At 43.8% G+C, this 23596-nt stretch overlaps 1 protein-coding gene across 1 annotated transcript in view; it reads right to left on the bottom strand.

The window, feature by feature from the left end:
• The window catches only part of Slc5a1 (solute carrier family 5 (sodium/glucose cotransporter), member 1), a 58481-nt gene that overhangs the window by 22443 nt on the left and 12442 nt on the right, over window positions 1-23596 (bottom strand). The window contains exons 2-5 of the mRNA NM_019810.4: window positions 23403-23474; window positions 8203-8307; window positions 6812-6871; window positions 5550-5654 (exon numbers count right to left, since the gene is read on the bottom strand). Coding sequence (NP_062784.3) covers window positions 5550-5654; window positions 6812-6871; window positions 8203-8307; window positions 23403-23474 — 342 coding nt within the window. The remainder of the gene's footprint in view (window positions 1-5549; window positions 5655-6811; window positions 6872-8202; window positions 8308-23402; window positions 23475-23596) is intronic.

Here is a 23596-nt window from a genome sequence, read left to right as displayed (position 1 = left end):
TAGTGCCTCTGCCTAGTCTAGCCTTCCCTGATTTTGCCACAATCTGCCAGGACTCTCCCTACTTACTCTGAAAGTCACAGGCCCCTTGATGCCAGATCTACTCCACACACCAAGTCTGGATCAGGAAACACATCCTGAACACAGTCCAGTCCCCTCTTTCCACCTGATCTCATTCTACTCAAGCCATTCTCAAACTCTAGACCTAACCCTAAGCATGTCCTCTCTTCTGCCCAACCTGCTCTGCCCATATCAGGCTTAGAATTAACAAATGAAATCCATATAATAGTTGTCATAGAAAAAATATAAATAATATGTAAGATTGGACCAGTATCTTCTCTCCAAAACTTACCAGTCCTGTAGAAGGGTTTGCCAATGAGAGTTGCAAATGAACCCCAGGACACAGAATTTAAAAGAACAATCATAACTTCACTGAAGAACTCAAGGAGTTTAAGGAAGACACAAACAGCTCAAGCACCAAATCAAGGGCACCCAAGTTCATAAAAGAAGCACTACTACATCTGAAATCATGTATTAACCTTCGTGCAATGATAGTGGATATCTTTAATATTCCACTCTTGCCAACAGACAGGTCATCCAGGCAAACACTAAACAGAGAAATGCAGATAATAACTGACATCATAAATCTACCAAATATTTACACATTTCACCCATTCACAAAAGAACATGCCTTCTACTCTAAAGCTCAAGGAACTGTCTCCAAAATTTGTCACATACTCAGCCATAAAGCAAGTCTCGACAGATACAAGAAAACTAAAACTCCGTGTATCCTATCTGCCTACCACAGACTAAAACTGGACGTCCTCTAAACCCTGGTGATGCACACCTTTAATCCTAGCACTCAGGAGGCAGAGGCAGTCAGATCTTTGAGTTCAAGGCCAGTCTGATCTACAGAGTGAGTTCCAGGACAATCAGGGCTAAAGAGAGAAACCCTATCTCAAAACAATGTAAAACAAGCAAAACGACAACAAAACAGAACTTGATATCAACAACAGACAGCAAAAAGCTTACAAACTCACAGAAAGTGAGTAAGTTACTGCTGAATAAAAAATGGGTCAAGACAAAAATTAAAGACTTTCCAGAACTGAATGAAAATGAAAACACAACATATCCAAACTTATGGTGAATAATAAAAGGCAAGTTCATAGCCCTAAGTGTCTACATCAAAAAATTGGAAAGATCTCACATTAGTAACAAAACAGCACACCTGAGAGCTTTAGAAAAAAGAATGAAAGAAAAAAAGAAAGAAAGAAAGAAAGGAAGGAAGGAAGGAAGGAAGGAAGGAAGGAAGGGAGAGAGAGAGAGAGAGAGAGAGAGAGAGAGAGAGAGAGAGAGAGAGAGAGAAAGAAAGAAAGAAAGAAAGAAAGAAAGAAAGAAAGAAAGAAAGAAAGAAAGAAAGAAAGAGAAACCACACCCAAAAGGAGTAGAGGCAAGATATAATCAAACTCAGGGTTGAAATCAATAAAATGGAAAGAAAAACTCAATACAAAGAATGAAACAAGGAGTTGGTTCTTTAATAAAATCAATTAGATCAACAAACCCTTGTTCAAATTAACTAAAGAGCTGAGGGAGAAGATCCAAATTAACAAAATTAGACATGTAAAAGGTAACAACAACAGACACAGGGGGATCCAGAGAATCATGAACGCCACCAAATTGGAAAATCCAAAAGAAATGGATTTCTCAATATGTACCACCCACCAAAGTTAAAATCAAGCTCATATAAGCAATTTAAACAGACCTGTGACATCTAGTAAAATAAAAAGCAGTAATTAAAAGTCTACTGCCCAAAAAAGTCCAGGTACACAGGATTTTAGTGTAGAATTTTACCAGACTTCAAAGAAAAGTTAACCCCAATATTCCTCAAATTATTTCACAAAATGGAAACAGAAGGAATACTACCTGGTTCTTTTTTTCAAGATCACAGTTGCTCTGATAGCTATAAAATATAAACAATATAAACACTCAACAAAGAAAGAGATTTATAGACCAATTTCCATTAAGTGAAAATTCTCAATTAAATATTTGCAAACTGAATCCAAGAACACATGAAAAAGATCATCCACTCTGACCAAGTAGTCTTCAACCCAGAGATGCAGGGGTGTTTACCATGAGGTAATGATCAATACAATTAACAATTGAAAGAAAAAACTGCATGACGATCTTAGTAGATGCATAAAGAGTCTTTGACAAAAGTCCCCAACCCTTCATGATAAAACTCCTGGAGAGATTAGGGATAAAGGGACATACCTCCACATAATAAAGGCAGTTTACATCATAGCCAGCATCAACTTAAATGGAGAGAAACTCAAAACAATTCCACCAAATTCAGGAACAAGGTAAGGTTGTCCACTCTTTCAACACCCATTCAATACAGGACATGACGTCTTAGCCAGAGTAGTAAGACAACTGGAGGAGTCCAAGAGGATCCAAACAGGATGGGAAGAAGTTAAACTATCTTAGTTGCAGATGATCTGATGATACTTATAAGTGGTCCTAAAACTCCCAGCCAGAAACTCCTACAGCTGATAAACACTTTCATCAACATATAGGGATACAAAAGTCAGTAGCCCTCCTATATACAAATAACAAATGGTCTGAGAAAGAAATCAGGGAAACAACACAATAGCCTCAAGGATAAAAAATATCTCAGTGTAACTCTAGTCAAACAAATGAAAGACTTGTATGATAAGAACTGTAAGACTAGCAAATAAAAATACTGAAAAATATATAAGAAGATAGAAAGATCCCATACTCATGGATCAGAAGGATCAATATAGAAAAAATGACCACTGAGTTTTGGCCAAAGGGGACCCATGGAAATTCCCAAACAACTCAAGATGCTAAGGAGATTGGTCTCTCTAAAAGTGCTTGTATTATTCTTTGTACTTCCGTATATATGAAATGCTTTGGGCAGGGTTTTTTTTTTTTTTCACTTATAAAAATGGCAGAGGAGTTAGTGAATATACAGGCAGCCTTCTATAACCTCGCTGTGTCTCACAGTCATCCCAGATCGCTCCTTTGCTAAGATCCTATTAGCTCTAAAAGGAGAGAGAGAGAGAGAGCGAGAGAGAGAGAGAGAGAGAGAGAGAGAGAGAGAGAGAGAGAGAGAGAGAGAGAGAAGCCAGGGCATGAGGATGGGGGGAACAAAGCAGAAGAGAGGAGGAGAGGAAGAGGTGGGAGAAAAGGAAGAAGGGGGAGAGACAGGGAGGAAGGAGGAAAACGCTCTCAATACTGCTAAGCAAAACCAACTTTAAGTAACGGTGTTCAAGTCTATCCTTCCAAGCCAAGAGCTGACAGTCCTTCTATGTAAAGAATGAGGTAGGAAGCCAGACACAGTAGCACTGGCCTGTCATCCCAACTGCTAGGGGCACTGAGGCATGAAGATCATCACCTTAAGATCCACAGAGAATCTGGGGTTAGTCTGGGATAAGGGAGAATTTGTCTCAAAAAAATAATAATAATAAATAGCTCAGTGGCAGGATGATGGCTGAGCTTATACAAGGCCCTGGATTCAATCCCAGTGACACACAGGCATACACAGAAACGGGGAGGAGAAGGTCTCAGGCACCGAGAAGCCCATTCTACCTTATCATCTGTGTCAAAGACATCTGCCCAAAGCAGGGCACAGCCAAATGCAGCTTAAGCACACGGGCTTATGTGCTTTGTGGGGTTTCAATAAAATACTCATTTATAAAAGGTTGGATTCAACCCAAGAGCATCATTCTTATCCCTCTGAGTGGTGAGCTCACCTGTATCCATGGAACTCTTAGGGAGCAATTAAACATGGACCCTGATGGGAAACCTCTTAGAGCAACAGAGCCTGAGGCAGAACATATGGCCTCAACTCAGAAGTTTAAAACCCTGGGATTTGGGCTGGGGTGTGGGGGAACAAGGTCTCTCTACACAGCCCTGGCTGTCCTGAAACACACTATGTAGATCAGAATGGCCTTCAACTCACAGAGATCCTCCTGTCTCTGCTTCCGATTGCTGGAATTAAAGGCATGCACCACCATGCCTGGCCCAGTCCTAGGATTATATTTGCGTGAATGTAAGTGTGTATGTGTGTAAGTGTGTGTGAATGTGTGTGTGTGTGTGTGTGTGTGTGTGTGCATGTGTGTGTTCTGCCCATTTTGATCCTAACCAAGATATATCTGAGTGCCAGCTAAGTCATGCCTGGCAATGAGGTTTCAGATGGAGAAGCCTCATTGCTCAAATTTCTCTTTCCATTTGTCAAAGTGAACAGGCCAGGTCATAAGCATCAAACATTAAGCAAAAGCAAAAGCTTTTATCTTTACCCAAGGATCCAAAATGTACAGTGGGGTTGCTGTAAAAAGTTTATTGCAGCCATGATCTCTGATAACAGCTCTGGGAAATAGAAACCAGGGCGTTCAGTTGTCACGTGATTCATAAAATCTGAGCTTTATCTCAACTGATTGTACATATTTGAATGAGATACACCACATCAGGAAATCTCACAGAACAAAATGCCTCTCACAGATTGACGTGGCAGGTGTTCAAGTGAGCCAATAAAATGCCCCGAGTGACAAAGAGCCGTGATCACAAGATGGCAGCCACAAATAGCTTTGTGTCTGCTAACCTGTGCCTGCAACTCCCCCTGCCTTCTTCTTTTCCAACCACACACCTACTAAATCCCTACATCCTCCCAAGTCCCTCCTGATGGGTCCTTAGTTATCCCCTGTCCAGATATGAGCTTCACAAGGCCATCCTGGTTCTGTCCTCATCTATCACAAACCATCTGTATATGCGCATGTGCTAGCGTGCTGCACACACACACACAAACACATACACACATGCTCACGCGCGCGCACGCGTGCGCGCACACACACACACAAGTGCACACACATACACGACAGGAGTCAGGAAGGCAAAACACCCATACTCGTGAATTTTAATTAAAAAAAATCATTTAAAAAGTCTATTTCTACAAGTGTAACTTTTAAAATCCACATATAAGTGAATGGGCTTTCTGTGCTTGTTTATTTCATTTAACGTAATGGCCGCCATGTTCATCCATATTGCCAAATGATGAGAGTTCTTTCTAAGGCTGAACAGTGTCCACCTATGAACTTGCTGATGAGACTTTTGTTGACTCTATAGCTTGACTATTATAAACCAGGCTTCAATGGGCAATTGGTATTTCTTAAAATGGAACATGCTGCTTCCATTTCCTTTGGATATATGCCCAGTGGAGAGAATGACAATGCAGATGGCATCGCAACCCCTCTTTAATCTTCTCTTCAGAGCAACCTTCTGCTGACTCTCCTAAGCCTGTTATATTTTCAACTTGCACCACAGTGGAGAACAAGGAGTCTCACAGAGCTCCACAGACCCCTTGGTGCATAATACAGAACTTTCCCCTAAGAAGCTAGAAGGCTTAAAGCACAAAGTCCATAGAAACTTACAATTCGTTCTTGGTGGAACAGTACATTTGGAATAATGAGAAGATAAGCCAATGGCAAAGCCTCCCTTCCCCCTCCCTGCCCCTCCGATGCCGGCATTGCACTTACAGAGATCTTTGTGAAGATGTAGAGGAGCAGGGACAGAACGGAAAGGTAGATCTGAATTCTCTTGCCTCCAAACCGCTTCCGCAGATACTCCGGCATCGTCACCACCTGCACGGGATGAAATGGAGCCAAAATGAACAGAAAGCCCAAATCAAATAGGATCCATCCTGATGTCAGCGCCTTCTCAGAAGTGTGGTCAGGAATTCATACACACACACACACACACACACACACACACACACACACACACCGCCAACCCCTATTAGCCCAGGAGAACTCAGGGAGTCCACACAGTAGCCAGATGGCATTTACTTATTTAAATCCCACAAACCCTGTGTAGAAGTAGGGAGGCACTAGCACTCAGTTGCAACACATCAAAAGTGCCGAATCAGCACATGCTTTCTAATAAACAGGTGACTGGACAAAACTAAGGAGGGAGACGCTTGCCCTGGAGAAGGCACATGCATGCATGCATACGCACATTTGTGTTTGTGTGTCTAACTCTGTGTGTATGTGTGTGTGTGTGTGTGTGTGTGTGCTATTGCTCCTACTGCAAATAAGACAATGGTAGCCTCTAGCTAATGCACCAAAGAAGTTGTCCATGTTGAATATGACTGTCACCTTGCTCTACCAAGGATTGTAGCTGCAGGCCTTCTCAAACACTCTGCTAGTTCCTGTCTGCAAATTCCAACCACACTTCCTGTTTTGCTCCCTATACTCTTAGTCTGTTGTCTTCTGGGACTAATGCGTCACCAGCCTCCAGTGAGCCTTCAGAAGGTATAGCCTGCAGAATCTGACCTCTGCCACCTTTAGCTTCCAGTGTGCACTCTTATATGTTGGAGGTGATAATATATGCCATTAAAGAGTTGAAGTTAGTTATGTTTGATCAGCCGCAGGCTCAGACAGGAGGTGATGTTGCACATTAATGAGGGACAGAGTTGCTCTTCTCAACTGTCTCCTGCTAGGGAGGAAGGAAAGAGCTGCATATGGAGAGCACAGCAGTGCAAGGCAAGAACACCCCCAGGGGAATCGGAATTAAAGGGGACCTGCCTAGGTGGACGTGTAATGAATCAGGACTGAATGGAGCCAGTGGGACTGTTGGATGCCCCTGCAGGCAATCCGGAGCTGTTTTGAAATCTGGGCATGAAAGCAGACCCAGATTAGTCTCTGTCATTTATGCCATCCAGTCTCCTGTGGCTTCCAAGAGGATCAAGTTCATACATGTGTATTTGCTGGCAAGAAAAGATAAAGGAATGGCTACTTACCCCGGCCTTGATGTAAATCGGGACAAATATCCAGCCCAGCACAACCACCAAAACCAAGGCCTACAACCAAAACAAGGTACATTCAGATTAGAAGAAACCTTAGCCCATCTCTGCCTCTCTCAAGAGACCCTCAACTGCCATAGAAAAATCCCCTACCTCTTTCCTTCCTTCCTTCCTTCCTTCCTTCCTTCCTTCCTTCCTAAGGACAATTTCCTAGAGTACTTGCTTGGCATACAGCAGAACAGATGAGCAGCAGTGGAAGAAAACCCAGGATACTGTCTATCGACACAGCCCAGACCCCAGCTGGAGTTCAGAGCTCTCTTTATCTCATCCCTGGTAAATAAGGAATAAAGTACTATTCAGAGAAGAAGGAAAGGAAAAGGGGGGAGGCAAAAGGAAGAAAGGAGGAGAGGAAGGAAGAGAGGGAAGAAAGACAAGAGGAGGAGGGAGGACAGAGAGAAGAAAGGAGGGAAGGGAGATAAAGAGAAAGAGGCAGAAGGGAGGGAGGGAGGGAAGCAGGAAGGAGAAGAGGGAGAGAGGGAGGGAGGGAGGGAAAGAAGGAGGGAGGGAGAAAGGGGAAAAGGAGGGAAGGGAGATGAAGGGAAAGAGGGAGAAGGGAGGGATGGAAGGAGGGAGAGAGGAAAAGAGGGAAAGAAAGGAGGGAGGAAAGGAAGGAAGGAGGGAAGAAGAGAGGAAGAGAGAGAGAGGGAGAGAACAATATTATTTCCCAACCTTCAATATTACTAGAAGAGGCCTCCTCTTTTAGGACCAATGGAAAAGAGGAGGAATCCTGTGAGTACACCCCCCACCCCGCACACCCCCACCCACCCACCCTGCCTGCTTATCCTGAAAACTCCTGGAGTCAGAATCCCTCATCTGTGCCCAGTGTGGTTCTAAGGCTTCCATGACACCTCACAATCCTCTGAACTGGCTGCTTTTTAAAGACTGCTATAATTCACATATGGGAAGCTTAGCCCTTAATGAGAAAGGTGGTAGAGCTTTTATGAGGTAGCAGAGCACCCCAGGGAAGCCTTGGGTCTTTGTGAGCACAGCTCAAAGAGTGACTGGTGTTATTCTAATGGGACTCCTGGGGTGTGTGCCGATTTTTCACAAAAGCCAGTCTTGGTTCTATCTATGCCATCTTCCTACTTTGGGTGATACAATGTCCTCTCAGAGATGCTCCCTCCATCATTTGCCATCCACACTGAGGGTTCACCGCTCAGAGGGAGCCTCACAAGAGTCTGTAGTGTTGCTGAAATGTCAGCCTTCAACCCCATTGACCAAATTAGAATTTTTTCTTTATAAATTTAACCTGCCTCCAACATGTCATTATAGTGATGAAAAGGGCACTCCTTCTACCCCAAGGACACAGTGGCTCAAATGCTACTCACGTTCCATTCAAAGCCACCCATGGCAATGCCTGCGGCTGCTCCTGTGCCTGCCAGCCCCACAAAGTGACCACTTCCAATGTTACTGGCAAAGAGAGAGGCTCCAATCTGGAAACAATAAATAAATAAGTAAGTAAATAAACAAACAAATAATACAGTTAGATAAGGAGGACTCTCGGGAGGCTGGGCCAACACAAGAACATGTTGAAGGGATGTGAGCAGTCAGAGGCCAGTTGAGAACTTGACTGTTGAAATCTGCTGAACCAGTTCCCAAAGCAGGCAAGGGCACTTGGGAAATAATAAAAACACAAAGAGACACTCGGAGGAACCACGAGACAAGTCTGCAAGTCAGATCCTCTGTGAGTGTGTCTTTTTTGAACCAGATTCCGAACTGTCCCACGGCCACCAGGATGCCCTCGAGTCTCCTGTGAGGCTGTCTGCTTGAGAGCAAGGCGGGGCCTTTCACCTTCACATCCTGGATCAGACTAGGTGGCTATGGAGGGGGCCTTGTCTAATACAGGCTCTCTGTCAATGAGTGCAGACAATCTTCCTGTGGGAGTCACTTAGGAGCCTCTAAGCCTCAGGCCCCTTGTCAAGGAGAGTGGAGAGCTAGTGGTTCTTAGCCACCAAATGCTTGGGTTTTATATGCTCACAAATGACAGGAGGTAATACTAATGATAACTGCTCTTAATGCACATCACATGGTGATTTTTTTTTCCACAAAGATCCTGGAGATGCCCCCAGGAACATGCATAAACCACTGCATCTTTCAGGAACACACATACATATCTGGCAGGAGGTTAGAAAACAGATTAGAAGACTGGCTGTTAGAACCCTAAGAACAGGGGATAGGAGAGAGAAACTGAAAATAGGTCTGTGAATGGAAATCAAAGAAGAAAATATCAACCAAGGGTCTGCCGATGGCTCGGCAATTGAGAACACAGGCTGCTCTTGCAGAGGACCAGAGTTCAGTTCCTAGCACCCACACTGGCAACTTACAAGTACCTGTAACTCCAGTTTCAGAGGATCCTGCTCCAACAAGTCTGCAAGTCAAGATCCTCTGAAACCTGGAGTTACAGGTGCTTATAAGTTGACTTCTTTATTCTGCAGACACACAACATGTGCAGTCCCACACAGACACACAGAAACACATATTTTTTAAAAATTTAAAGTTTAAAAAATGTCAATTTATTTTTGAAAGAAAAAAGAAAGGAAGGAAGAGAGAGAGCTCTTAACTCTCACCTCTATTATTCTCATCTCTAGCTCTCCTTCTTCCCCTCCCTTTCCCCCCTTTCTCCATGTGTCCATGGCTGGCCTCTCTCTTCCTACCTTCTCTCTTTCTCTCTGCCTTTCTACAATAAAGCTTTAAAACCATGAAAGAAAGAAAGAAAGAAAGAAAGAAAGAAAGAAAGAAAGAAAGAAAGATAGAAAGAAGGAAGGAAGGAAGGAAGGAAAGGAAGGAAGGAAGGAAGGAAGGAAGGAAGAAAGAAAGAAAGAAAGAAAGAAAGAAAGAAAGAAAGAAAGAAAGAAAGAAAGAAAGAAAGAAAGAAAGAAAGAGGCTGGAGAGATGACTCAGTGGTTAAGAGCACTGATTGCTCTTCCAGAGGTCCTGAGTTCAGTTCCCAGCAACCACATGGTGGCTCAGAACCATCTGTAATGGAATCTGATGCCCTCTTCTGGTACACAGGTATAATGCAGATAGAGCACTCATACATTAAATAAATAAATAAATCTTTTTTTAAGAAGAGAAGAAAAAAAAAGTCAACCGAGACAGGGAAAGGATCTTGCACTTCTTAAGTTATAATGAAGACACGTTCTAATAACCCCATCAGTCGGACACATTTAATACACTTAACTTACCAAACAAGCCCATTTTAGCTGTGGGAATTTGAATGGAAACAGCCTCCATAGGCCCAGATATTTAAAAACTTGGCCCCTCGCTGGTGGAGCCGACTAGGAGTGTTTAGCAGGGTGGCCTTCCTGGAGGAAGCCATCAGTTTGGGTTTATGTTCTCTCCATTCCCAGTGTGCACTCTGCTTTGTGACTGTGGTGTAAGACTTGAGCCCTCAGCATCCAGTGCCTGCTTCCTACTACCACTGTCATCACAGACTCTGATCCTCCGGAACCATAAACCCAAATAAAGCCTGACTTCTACAGGTTGCTTTGGCTGTGGTGTCCATCATGGAGGCAGAACAGACGCTAAGGCACCAGCCTGCCTCAAAGGTGCCGGGCAGTCTTCTAGCCTTTTATAAATTACATGTTGAAAATGTCCCGTAATTATTGACTACTGTGAAAGATAATGTGTGTATCAGTAATCATTCACAGCAACCTACATTCCAAAAAATGAACGATATTAGCGGGGGAGGGCGATCTGTATTTTATTCCATTTTTATAAATTAGATGAAATGAGGTATTTTCCTAATGCCTCAAGTCTAGAAAAAACATACATTACCCAAACAGGAAGATATTTAAAAAAATACATGGGCCTTCATCTCCAGCATGGGTAGCCAGTGCTTGGGGGAAATGTTAGCCAAAGTAGAGGGAGAGTCTTGAAAGCCCAGATAGAAGTGATGTCACAAAGGTCAGGAGGGGGCAGGAGTGAAAGTTCAATCATTTGCTATCCTGGCTAATGTCAGTGTAGCTCCTACTAAATGTGTAGAGACTTGCTCTAGACAAAGGGATTAACTACTAATAACACAGACAAAACCTCTGCTCCCAATAAACTTGAACCCCAAAACAGCAGGTGTAGGCAACACCGAAGAAAAAAGCCAGAGAGGGGTAACACAGAGCAGGACACAGCCAGAGGGAGGAGCCAAGAAACTCCGTCTGTGGGAAACAGCACAGCGTGGAGACCTGATAGCAGGTCACCTTGCAGAGCTCAGACTGAGAGCACCAGGGAGGGCGAGTGCATGGTAAAGCAGAAAGACCAGAGTGGCCAGAGGGTGATGATCAGGGGAGGATGGTGAGAGGGGCTGGAAACTCAAGAGGGGCTGGGCTGGGGCCAAGACAGGAGGAGATTCTGTTCCAAAAATGAAAGGATTTATGGAGAAAAAAAAAACATTTAATTTGCTTTTAAGAACTGTTCTAAATTGTGCAGGGAGTATACATGTACATATACATACATGTATGTAATAACAATTCATGAAAAAAGATCATGAACTTGATAAAGAGCATGGGAGTGTTTGGAGGGAAGCTGGAAGTAACGTAACTAAATTATAGTCTCAAAAAAATAAAAGAAATAATCTTAAAATGAATCTATGGGGTTATATTTTTAAAATAGCCACCTCTTTCTGATCAAAGATTGATGAAGATAATAGTCCAATTTTAACCAGATTTCCCTTCTTTTAATATCCTTTAAAATGGTCCAAATCAGATTTTTTTTTTCAAAAAAAAAAAATTACGCCAAGAAAGTGCTCGAATTATCCCATCCGGATCCTGAACTGTCACGTGCACATTCATAACCTCTCCCCTGATTAATTATTAAGCCTGATGCTGTACAACTGAAGACTTAATTTTCAGAAGTTATTAACTGAAATATCCCACTCTTAAATTTAAGAAACGTCTTCAATATCCTCTCACTACAGGGAGACGACTGATGTTAGGATATCTTAGGCTGCCCAGATGCCCTCTCCTCACCGTGATCTGAGAAATGGATGAAATACTGTCAGGAGAGTTTTGCTGGGAACTGGCTAGGTCCATTATATAAGGAGCACCACTTTGGCTTTGCTCTAGACTTGATTCCACCTCACCCCACGGTGTGTTCAATCCTCTACAAAGCCCTGACCTTATTTACAATGTTACTGACAGCTAGCACATTTATTTATTTGTTTATTTATTTATTTATAAAATTTGGCAAAGTTTTTTTTCCATTTCCAGTTTTTTAAGGTAGACAAATTTCCTTACAATACAGCTGATTTTAAAGCACACAAACTTTAAGTACAAACAATGGATTTAAATCCAGCAGAAGGATAAAGGTGCCCTCAACAAAACTGACACCCAAATCTACTGGCTGCCCACCAGACTGTAATCCTCGTCCACAAAGCAGTGGGGGCCACACAGTGGGGTTTGTGGGTAACCTTAGCCCCTACCTTCTACTTAATTCACATAGCAAGAGGTCTTAACAGATAACCTGCACCTGTTTAATTAACCATGTAGCATTTTCTATTATGTAATAGGATTATAAGGCCACAAGATTCCTTTAGGTCAAATCCTTTAATGATTTTAATAGCACCTTCTTTTTGTTGTTGTTGTTGTCGTCGTCATCGTTGTTGTTTCGAGACAGGGTTTCTCTGTGTAGCCCTGGCTGTCCTGGAACTCACTCTGTAGACCATGCTGGCCTCGAACTAAAAAATCTGCCTGCCTCTGCCTCCCAAGTGCTGGGGATTAAAGGAGCTCGCCACCACTGCCCACCTTAATATCACTTTCTAATTCTTTTGAAGTGTAAAGTGTCTTAATTGGGTTATGATTACAGATCATTTTTAAATACATCATTGCTACTTTACCAAAATTACTTACACTAGTCATATCTAATATTCAAAGAAAAATCACTATATAGGATATAAATAAATAAATGCTATAAAAAGCACCATCAGTATGACATATTTATTAATTGATCCCATAGGTATAAGTATAGGTCATGATTTTAGAGTCTATTCTGTCTCACTAAGTCGAGAACACCGCAATTACAGAGAAAACAAACATACATAGTGCAGACACCCAAGAATCATGCTAGCTCTTCAGTTAGCTGTCAGACATGAATCCTTAGTAAGGACAAAAGTCAGATCCAAATCTTCACCAAAGGTGCTGCAAGATGCCTTTCCAGTGTGGATCGCTCCTCCAAAGGCCAGAGGATGAGACTGCAACAGAGACGGAATGAGACGATGCCCACCCTTTCTTCATAACTCTTGTTTGTCTCGAGGAGAGTAGCCGTGGGCTTCCAGATTATTTTTTAAAAAGAAAACACCTGCGGGGGGATATTTTCTGGCTGACTTAACCAACCCCATATCCAATCTGAGTTTTTCTTCAAGATACTTTCAACCTCTCTTCTCTCAGTATAATCGTCCTTAGAGTGTTCCTTTTATCTCCAAAGGCATGGGTGTCTGTTTCCACTCTGCAGATGGCTTGCAGTGACTGAGAGGGAGATGGGCTGGTGCAGTGAGAACTCTTGGAGCTACCTCGTCCAGATTCATGCTTGGCATCATGCAGTAGTTTTTCCATGTCACCGTTATAAACACAGACGGAAGCTAAACAGTGCTCCTGTTCCTACTGCTGAACCCAGAAATAGGGTTCTCCTCCCCACTCAAAGGAACTCAAGCCTAACTACTGCAGCTTCAGCGCCAGTGGTGACCAAGAGATGGAGAGATATGAGGTCCACCTGTCCCCTCAGGGACTAGGCCAGTCGGCTCGGGGCTCTACATCACTCTCGACTGTCTGACAGTGGCTGCCTGCCATTGTTTCCCAAAAGGACTATCCAACATGTGGGATGTGTGTGTGTGTGTGTGTGTGTGTGAGAGAGAGAGAGAGAGAGAGAGAGAGAGAGAGAGAGAGAGAGAGACAGAGACAGAGACAGAGACTGAGAGAGACAGAGACAGAGACTGAGAGAGACAGGGAGAGACAGAGACAGGGATGGAAGAAGGGAGGGAGGGAGGGAGGGAGGGAGGGAGGGAGGGAAAGGGAAGAAGAGAGAATGTATGAGCATGTATGCACATCGTCAGGGTGCTGTGATGTATGCATGAAGGCCAAAGCACACCTTGCAGGAATGGGTTTTCTTCTCCCACTATGTGGATCCCAGGGATTAAACTCAGGTCTTCAGGCTTGGCAGCAGGTGGCTTTAACCCACTGAGCCATCTCATCAGTCTTTATAATACTTTTCTATACCATTTCAAGTCTCTCCCTCCCATAAGTCACCCCCACCCACCCACATGTTCAGTTACCTGTGCAAAGCACAGCTCTACTGTGGTCATAGACCCTCTCCCGGGTCCTCTCTACTGCCAGCTCCCATGGGCCTACTCAGCAGTCTTCCAGTAAGCTCCATGCCTGGTGACAAATCCCAGTGAGCTCGGTTAGATGTCAAGGCAAACTTTCTCTAGCAGGAATTTGCTTGAGCTTCACATTGTCAGTTGGAATTCTTCTTCTCTTACACGATATAGGTACTCATGAAACTTGAGAGCCTCCCCACTTCTACAACAGAGTTATTCAGGAGCTGATGGATGGAGTGATGATGGCTCACCAATGACTGTCATGGAGCTATCCCTAGTCAGTATCCATTTTCTCCCATCTCACCCCCAGAGGATAACTACTTGACCACCCTTAAAGACAATTTATACCTCAAAGCCTTAAAGTCCAGTATGATTTACCTGGAGGATTATTATGAAGCTTATCAGATTAAATGGAGTATACAGGTGGAGCCCGGTGATAAGATTGATGTCCTTATAAAAGGAAGAGAAGACACCAGAGATCTTCTACTCTCCCCTCCTCATCCCCCAACCCCATGCACATACAAAATGAGGCTTTAATGTGGTAAAGGCCACTGACTGCTTGCTACAATCACATTTTCCATGATGAGAAGTAAAAAAGAGAAGTCAGATCCAGCTCGGCGGCCATTAGAGCTGGGTGGTGAGCACACCCGACCTTGTTGTTTTTTAAATGAAAGCAACACTACATCACCAGGGAAAAGTGATTCAAACCACACACTGACTGTACCTTTATCTCCAGGACCTAAGAGAAGCAGCAGCCCATGCACCCGGGGCCTGCACCCACAGATGCTTCACAGCACAGTTGGATGCATGTCTTCCCTCCCCTCCTTCAGAGCACAGGGGCAGCTCTTGGACCTGGTTCTATTCATGCCTGTGACATAGCCAGTTATGTGACCCGAAGCCAGTTGCTTTAATGCTTTGAGCTTCAATTCTCTCTACTCTAAACCAAGAATAAGAATCCCTCTTAGCGAGTGGGTGTGGTCTAGTACACCTGTATGTTAATTAACTAATTGATTAATTAGGGTTTTCAAGACAGGGTTTTTCTGTGTAGCCCTGGATGTTCTGGAACTCACTCTGTAGACCAGGCTGGCCTCAAACTTAGAGACCTGCCTGCCTCCTGAGTGCTGGGACTAAAAGCGTGTGCCACCATCACTTGGTCCATACTAGCCTTTAAGAGACACCAGAGTTCCTGGGGCTTCCTCTTTATCCATCCAGTGATGCTCAAACCTGAGATACCCCAGACAGGAGATGTACATTGACCTCTGTATTTCAGGTGACTATGAGATCTGTTTTATAAGTAGGCATCACCCAGTGTTTGGGATGCACTCATATTACAAGTGTATTGGTTGTTTGAAATTCAGATTAACTGACTATCCTATGTCTATCTTCATTTCCTAAGTCTGGCAGTTCTCATCAGAACCATCTGCAGCTTAATTAATATGGATTGCTAGGACACATCCCAGAGTTTCTGATTTAGCAAGTCTAGGTTAGGACTACAAACAAATGTATTTCTAACAAGGGTCCAGGTCTTGCTGGTGCTGCTACCCTGGTGACCATGCTTTGAGAGCCCTGTCCTGGCAGAGGCAGAGAAAGTAAAACACTAACTTCTGTGATGTCTCTCAGGCTCAGGCCTTTATCTTATTCAGTGCCCACAACATCTCTGTAAGGTTAGAAGTATGCTGTTCTCATCCTCATTTCACGGAGAAAGGACCTGAGGTTAGAGTTACAGAGTAACTTGTCCAAAGTTCCATAACTGAAGGGTCTGAAGTCTATAGACAAGGAGAAAATGCAGCGCCACGCAGACTTCACCACCCTCCCTCCTTCCTGGGCACACTCCCCCGAATGTCCCCACAGGGGCACTGTGGACAGACACCTCCTGTCCATCTCTGTGAACTCTGACACCTGTATTGGGTTTATATTCTTATCCCCCCTTCTCATTCTCAGGAATCCTGTTTACCCCTGATCAACATCTCTTTCAACATGGAAAATTTGGAAAGCTTTGGCCTTTGATTTTTGCTGTGTCTCAGGCATTGCTCTTCCTGGTTTTGAATGGACAATGTGGTAAGGCTCATATAGCTGGAATATTTTACTTCCAAAATTCTGGCGAACATTTAGACACAAGCTTTGCTCCAGAGTCATTATAATCTCTGTTTACTTTGGGTGAGTTCATGTCCCCAGGGACAATGGCTGTCTTCCAACCATTACCTCTGTATACATGTCTCCTTACTCAAACACCCAAAGAGGTAGAAAATCGAGAAACCATTGCCAACCTTGGTGTTTTCCCAGTAGTTTTGGGCACAAAGGGCAAGTGAAGTTGCTCAGTGGCATCTGAGGTCAAGGAGAGTACACCAAAAACCCAGCCGCCAATGTAGGTGAGCCCTATTCTAGAATCCTCAGTAGCTCAGGGTCCCTCACTCAGGGCAAGAACCACCCTCACTGTGTCTCTCCCACACTGGTCATCACTCAGCTCTTCAACCGTCTCATGCTCCTCCCAGGTTCAGGGCCTTAGACCATTCAGGAGGTGGGTGGGTTGGCTGTGGAACGGCAGATTCTGAGGGTTTTTCACTTGGAGGTTGTTTGCTTGAATCGCTAACCTCCTATTTTCAAATGGGCGGCTCCTTCTATTCTTTTATACTTGTAACTGATACATAATAGTTATAAATACCCATGGAAGGACTTACAGAGACAAAGGTTGGAGCTGAGACTGAAGGAAAGACCATCCAGAGACTGCCCTACCTGGGGATCCACCCCATAAACAAACACCAAACCCAGACACTATTGCAGATGCCAACAAGGTTTTGCTGACAGGACCTTGATATAGCTGTCTCTTGTGAGGCTATGCCAGTGCCTGGCAAATACAGAAGTGGATGCTCACAGTCATCTATTGGATGCAGCACAGGGTCCCCAATGAAGGAGCTAGAGAAAGGACCCAAGGAGCTAAAGGGGTCTGCAGCCCTATAGGAGGAGCAATAATATAAACTAATCAGTACCCCCAGAGCTCCCTGGGACTAAGCCACCAATCAAAGAAAATACATGGTGGGACTCGTGTCTCTAGTTGTTACATATGTAACAGAGGATGGCCTAGTCAGCCACCAATGGAAGGAGAGACCCTTGGTTTTGCGAAGATTATATGCCCCAGAATAGGGGAATGCCAGGGGCAGGAAGCAGGAGTGGGTGGGTTGGGGAGCAGGGGGAGGGGGGAGAGGATAGGAGATTTTCGGAGAGGAAACTAGGAAAGGGGATAACATTTGAAATGTAAATAAAGAAAATATCTAATAAAACTAGTTATAAATACTCAAGGGACACGATGTAACATCTCAGGAATCAGTGCAGGGGGACTGGCCTATCCAGACCATTGACATTGTTCACTTCTGGCCTCTTATGATCTTTCTGGTCCTAGCCTGAAACCTCAGTCCTCTGTAAGGTCTCCTCGCATACCCTTGAGAACTAAGGATCACCTTGTTTCAGCCCACCCACTCTTGATTTGTATACATTTCCTTTTGAGACCTCACTGTTACTTAGAGTTTTACAAATATTCTCTAACACTGTGAATGGTGTGTGTGGAGTGGTCTATGAGCACCTATCATGGAATCTGGCTCATGTTCCAAAGTACCATACAGTTGTATAATGAATGGAAGAGTAATGTATAAATGGATGGATGAGTGAGTGAATGAATGAATGAATGAATGAATGAAGTCACAGCTAATGGAGGAAGACCTAAAAATAAGATATGATAATGCAGGTGTGACCAAACCTCCCTGTAAAACAAAGGCCCTCCTCCAAACTCTTCATGAGGGCCCTGCTTCTCAGAATTTCTTATTCTAGCTGAGAAGTGGGGATTTCCCCCTTTCAAAGCTCAGCCCTTAAGCTTCCTGGAACTCGTTTCCCACATTCTTCAAATAATCTTTACCACATAGCACTCAATAGACTGTTCAGTAAAGGTCCAGACCACAGTCCAGCAGGAAGGCGGGCCCTGAATGACCAGCAGTGCAGTAAGCACTAGTGTGGTTTCATATTACCTCAGTGAGGTGGCTTTGGTTTGCCTCAGATGTGACTCCACCCTCTGGGAGCCATCTTGTTGATCTCTTACATAAACTCCTCTAATTTCCCTTGTGGAATCCTTGTCCCGCCCCTCTCTCTGTCTGCCCACTTCTATCCTCAGACCAAGGTACCAAATATTTCACTCTCTGGGACTCTCCCGACTGTGAGACCTTTTACCAGAGTTCTTTCTACCTTCCTGGGTCACAGCCAGGCTCCTCGATGTCTGCTTCACACCCAGGAATGTCCAGAACTAACCTTTTCGTTGTCCAGCCTCCTTTAGCTTCGTGAGCCCTCTGTCCCTCCACATTTCCTCATGGGTAGCACTCATGCCGGCTTCAGAGGCAGCACAGACGCGCTTCCTGAAGGCTCTGCCTATAATTCCTGCTTGGCAAAAGCAACTGTGCTAAAGGCAGGTGAGAGGGAGGTCCTACTTATGGATTTAGGAACCAGTCATAGGCTTAAACTGTCTTTTTCATTCACTTCAAGAGGAAATGGAGAATATAATTTAAGTGCTGCTTAAAACACTTTTTAATTTTGAAAAGAGCCCTTAATATGTACTTGCTTTCTTCATTGATTTTTTTTAATGTACATTGTGTTTTGCCTGTATGTATATCTGTGTAGATCTGAAGTTACAGACTGCTGTGAGCTGCTATGTGGGTGCTGGGAATTGAACCCAGATCCTCTGGAAGAAACAGCCAGTGCTCTTAAACAATGAGCCATCTCTCTAGCCCCCTTACTGTGTACTTTCTTGCATGCCACAGTTTCTTTTGATCCTTCTTATAGCTGTGTAATATGATGGTGTTTATAAACCATTTTGAGTTTTAGAAAAGAAACTACCAGAGTTATCCTTCTGCTAAGCTAGCAGTTTAAATTCCATTAAGTCAATAGAACCTTGTCATTAAACAAGATGTTTACAGATTCCTCCTTTTAAAAAAAATAATAAGTTTAGTTTTCAGGGAGCAGAGAAGAGACGAGTAATCTCAAAACATTTCTACAGAGTCTAAGGATAAAAAATTACTTAACAAACTACATCTTGTCACATCCAAGACACCAACTATCATCAAGACGTGCCATAGGAGCTGGAAACTACCTGACTCAGAAGTTAAGACAAATACTGCTTTTCTAGGCAACCTGAGTTCAGCTCCCAGAACCACCTGAGGCAGCTCAGTGCTGCCTGTAATACCTGCTCCTGGGGAACCTGGTGCCTCTGCCTCCTTGAGCACCGAAACACAAGTGCGCATATCCACACACAGAGTATACATATGTGTGTAATTAAAAATAAGAATTAGAAATGCCACACTGAATAACAGGAAGCAGGCAGACGCCACCACCTGTAGCATACCGCTGATGATTACAAGGCACATCCAAGATGAATACATTGAACGTGGTTTCTATGAGTGCTTGGTTTTACTTCTATAACTCATCATTAATCCATTTTAGAATATGGTTCCTAGATAATTGGAATTGATTATTTGTAATGGTATAGATAACTGTGGACTTAGACTATGTTTTAGCCACATGATCTACGTGAGCATTAAGGAAACAACAGTTTCCGATATTCACTGCAAGCTATCAAGTGTAACAGCAATTGAGGGATTTCCCTGCATGCTCTTGGCCTCACTTCTATTTTATTTTATTATTATTTTTTTTTACATCCTGATCCCAGTTCCCCGCTCCACCTCTCCTCCCTGTCCTTCCCCTGACCTTCCTTCTCCCCCACCTCCCATCTACCCCTCCTTTGTTTCTTTTCAGAAAAGGGCAGGCCTCCCCTGGATATGAACCAACAATGGCATATCAAGTTGCAGTAAGACCAGGCTCCTCCTCTGCTAGTAAAGCTGGATGAGGCAACCGAGTCGGAGGACTGGGTCCTAAAGGCAGGCAACAGAGTCAGGGACAGCCCGGGTGCCCACTGTTAGGAGTCCCACCAGAATATTAAGCTGCATAACTATAAAATATGTGTGGAGGGCATAGGTCAGTCCCATGCAGACTTCCCGGTAGGCAGTCCAGTTTCTGTGAGCCCCTATGGTCTCAGGTTAGTTGGTTTTGTGGTGCCCTTGACCTCTCTGCATCTGTTTCCATCACTTGATAGGTGAAACCTCTCTGATGACAACTGGGCTAGGCACCCATCACTCATAGATGTGTATAGCAGAATAGCATTAGGAATCCTCTCATTAACTTTTTTCCCATTTGTATTTGATTCTATCCTAGGTCTCTGGCCCACCCAGTGTCTGGTTCCTAGCATGTCAGGGGTGGGGTCTGTGTCATGGCATGGATCTCAAGCTGGACCAGTCACTGGTTGGCCACCCCCACAATTTACCCCAGCGTATCTTGTAGGCATGGCAAATTTTAAGTCAAAGATTTTGTGACTGGGTTGGTGTCCCAGTTCCTCTACTGGAAGTCTTTCCTGGTTACAGGAAATGGCAGGAACAGACTCATTTATTAACTACCAGCCAGGCACAGTGTTGGGTGCTAGATCTGTGTTGTCACTGGTGATTCTGATACACAAACAACTTTAGAAGCTATTTTTAAACAAACGTTTATGCATGTAAGTGCATCACATGCATGCCTGGGCATCAGATATCCTGAGACTGACATCACCATTGTGAGCTACCTTGTGAGTGCTGGGAACTGAACCCAGGTCCTCTATGAGAGGCCCTGTTCTTAACTGTGGGGCCACTGCTCATGTTTATAAAGTGCAGTCACCTGGAATGATTTTTATAATCTTATGAAGCCTTAGATGGAAACCATGGTTAAAGAAAATAGAGTCAAATGTCAGCCTCACCAAGGGAGTAATGACTTCTGCTCAAAAGAACAATGCTATGCATCTCTGTTCGAGCAATCCAATCCTGTGCCATGTATAATGAAACAATACCCCTGGGAAACCTCACAAAACCACTGACCCCTACTTGCCTTGGGTAGGGCTAATGCCGCTCATCAGCCAGCCGTCAGCTCAATGCCAGACTGTTCACAGACCCACTCTAACACACAAACCTCCCTCCTAAGGGAAGGCTTCCCCTGGCCTCTATCCTCAGAAACTAGGAGCTACTGGGTGGTGGTGGCGCACGCCTTTAGTCCCAGCACTCAGGAGACAGAGGCAGGTGGATCTCTGTGTTCAAGGCCAGCCTGGTCTATATTGTGAGTTCCATAGCAGTCAGGGCTAGTCATAAAAACCCCTCCTCAGAAAAAGAAAAAGGAAAATGGGGTGGGGGTGAGGCAGACTGAGATCTAACCTCAAGTAAATCAGCCCTAAGATTTTTATATAAAGAGATATGACTTCATTATGGTTAAAAAAATTAAAAATTCAAAACCCAACCATGACATCCCAAACAAACAAAACAGCACATAGGTCTAGGTAATTTAGACCTATCATGGCTTCTTCTTCTTCTTCTTCTTCTTCTTCTTCTTCTTCTTCTTCTTCTTCTTCTTCTTCTTCTTCTTCTTCTTCTTCTTCTTCTTCTTCTTCTTCTTCTTCTCCTTCTTCTCCTTCTTCTCCTTCTTCTTCTTCTTCTTCTTCTTCTTCTTCTTCTTCTTCTTCTTCTTCTTCTTCTTCTTCTTCTTCTTCTTCTTCTTCTTCTTCTTCTTCTTCTTCCTCTTCTTCTTCTTCCTCCTCTTCTTCTTCTTCTTCTTTTTTTTTTTTAGTTTTTCAAGACAGGGTTTCTCTGTGTAGCCCTGGCTGTCCTGGCACTCACTTTGTAGACCAGGCTGGCCTCGAACTCAGAAATCTGCCTGCCTCTGCCTCCCGGGTACTGGGATTAAAGGTGTGCGCTACCACGCTGAGCCTATTTTTTTTCTTATAAACTAGGATTGATGATATTCCCCTCCCAGGAGTGCCGGGAGAAGACAGGACCTCCTTTAGGACTTCAAAATAATTTTTAAAAGCATCTGCCCAGCTATAGAAAAGTCAGCCAGGTCAAGAGAAAGCCCACAGAATGGGAGTGAATCTTTGCCAACTACATATCTGACAGAAAATTAATAGCCAGAAAGTGTAAAGAAAATTGCTTCAACCCAGGCATGAGTTTTGAGATGTTGGGTTGAGGCTGTCTAAGAGACTCCCAGAACTTATAGGCTATTCCTACTGCTCTCAGTTGCCCTCACCCCAACCCCAGAGATGGAAGGTAAGTTCCTATTGCTAAAGACACTGTGCACGTCAGACAGTGCCCAGAGGCCGCTGAGCTGGAGCCCAGCTGAGAGCCTCCTCCCTGAGGAGGAGCCTTCATGGTATCAGAAGACGCCACGCAATCTCCCAAAGGAAGAAAACAATTCAAAAATTCAAAATCCAACCATGCCATCCCTAACAAACAAAACACCTATGAACTGTAACAATGAGCAACATGGCATGATAGCCCTAAGGGTGCAGCCGTGGCACACATACCTTAGTGGTAACTAAGAGCTCTCTGGTTGGACTTAAGAACTGCTCAAGCGGGAAAGCGTGTCTGTTATTGGAAAGGCAGCCACCTCTTAGGGGCTTGGTGAAGGCATGGATACGTGGATACCTACAATTTTACTAAGTCAACATAATGCCTAACTATAATTCTAAATATTTGTGCTCATGCCAGAGATTTAAGTAAGTACAGGCTTCACCACTCATAAAGAAAAGCCCTCTTTATGATAAACAGAGACCATGACTGAAAACCACAACTAATCAAAATGCAGAGCTGTGGACAGCCTTGAGGGATACATCTACAAAACCATTCCTGTACCTAAGACTTGGGGGAACATTGTAAGAGAGGGGGTGAGATGATTAAAGGGACCTGAGGATTCGGGAACTTGCTTTGCAGTTGTGTCTCATCAGTATGACTGCCTAAACATAAGCCTAACTAAGGCAACAGCTATAGATAAGCCAACGTGGATGTGGAAAACCCATCGAAACCCTACACTCAGAGCTTCCCAGGGATAGAGCACACCAATTGGTTATCTGATACCAAATAGCCCTGAAAACATACATGCAAATAACATCATATGACCCAGCAGGTTATATTTAGGAATGTATATGTATATACATGTATGCTTATAACAACAATGAATGAAAATTGAGGCCAGAAATTTGAAAGAGAGCAATGAGGGAGTGTTTAGAGGTAGAAAAGGGGGCAGTGTGCTGTGGTTATATTATAATATCAAAAAATAAATAATGAAAAAGAAAGATTAAAAAAAAAACAAAACACTTTTTTTTTCCCAGAGAAAACTTACCGGCCACCACACCATACTTCGGCCTGCCAGGAAGAAGCCTCCAACGGTACCACGATTAGTGGAAAACATGGCCTGGGGGAAAGAGGGTCAAAAATTTAACCAGAAATACGAAGAGTTACTTTGCCAATAAAAGAGCACCCCCCTCCCACAATGAGCTCTATCTTGTAACCATTCCACTCTCTGAAGCACTTCTC

This window comes from Mus musculus, chromosome 5 (genome assembly GCF_000001635.26).
Source record: "Mus musculus strain C57BL/6J chromosome 5, GRCm38.p6 C57BL/6J".
In the NCBI taxonomy this organism is placed as follows: Eukaryota; Metazoa; Chordata; class Mammalia; order Rodentia; family Muridae; genus Mus; species Mus musculus.
Note: the sequence above shows the minus strand (reverse complement) of the source record. Positions and strands in the feature narration are given on the sequence as shown.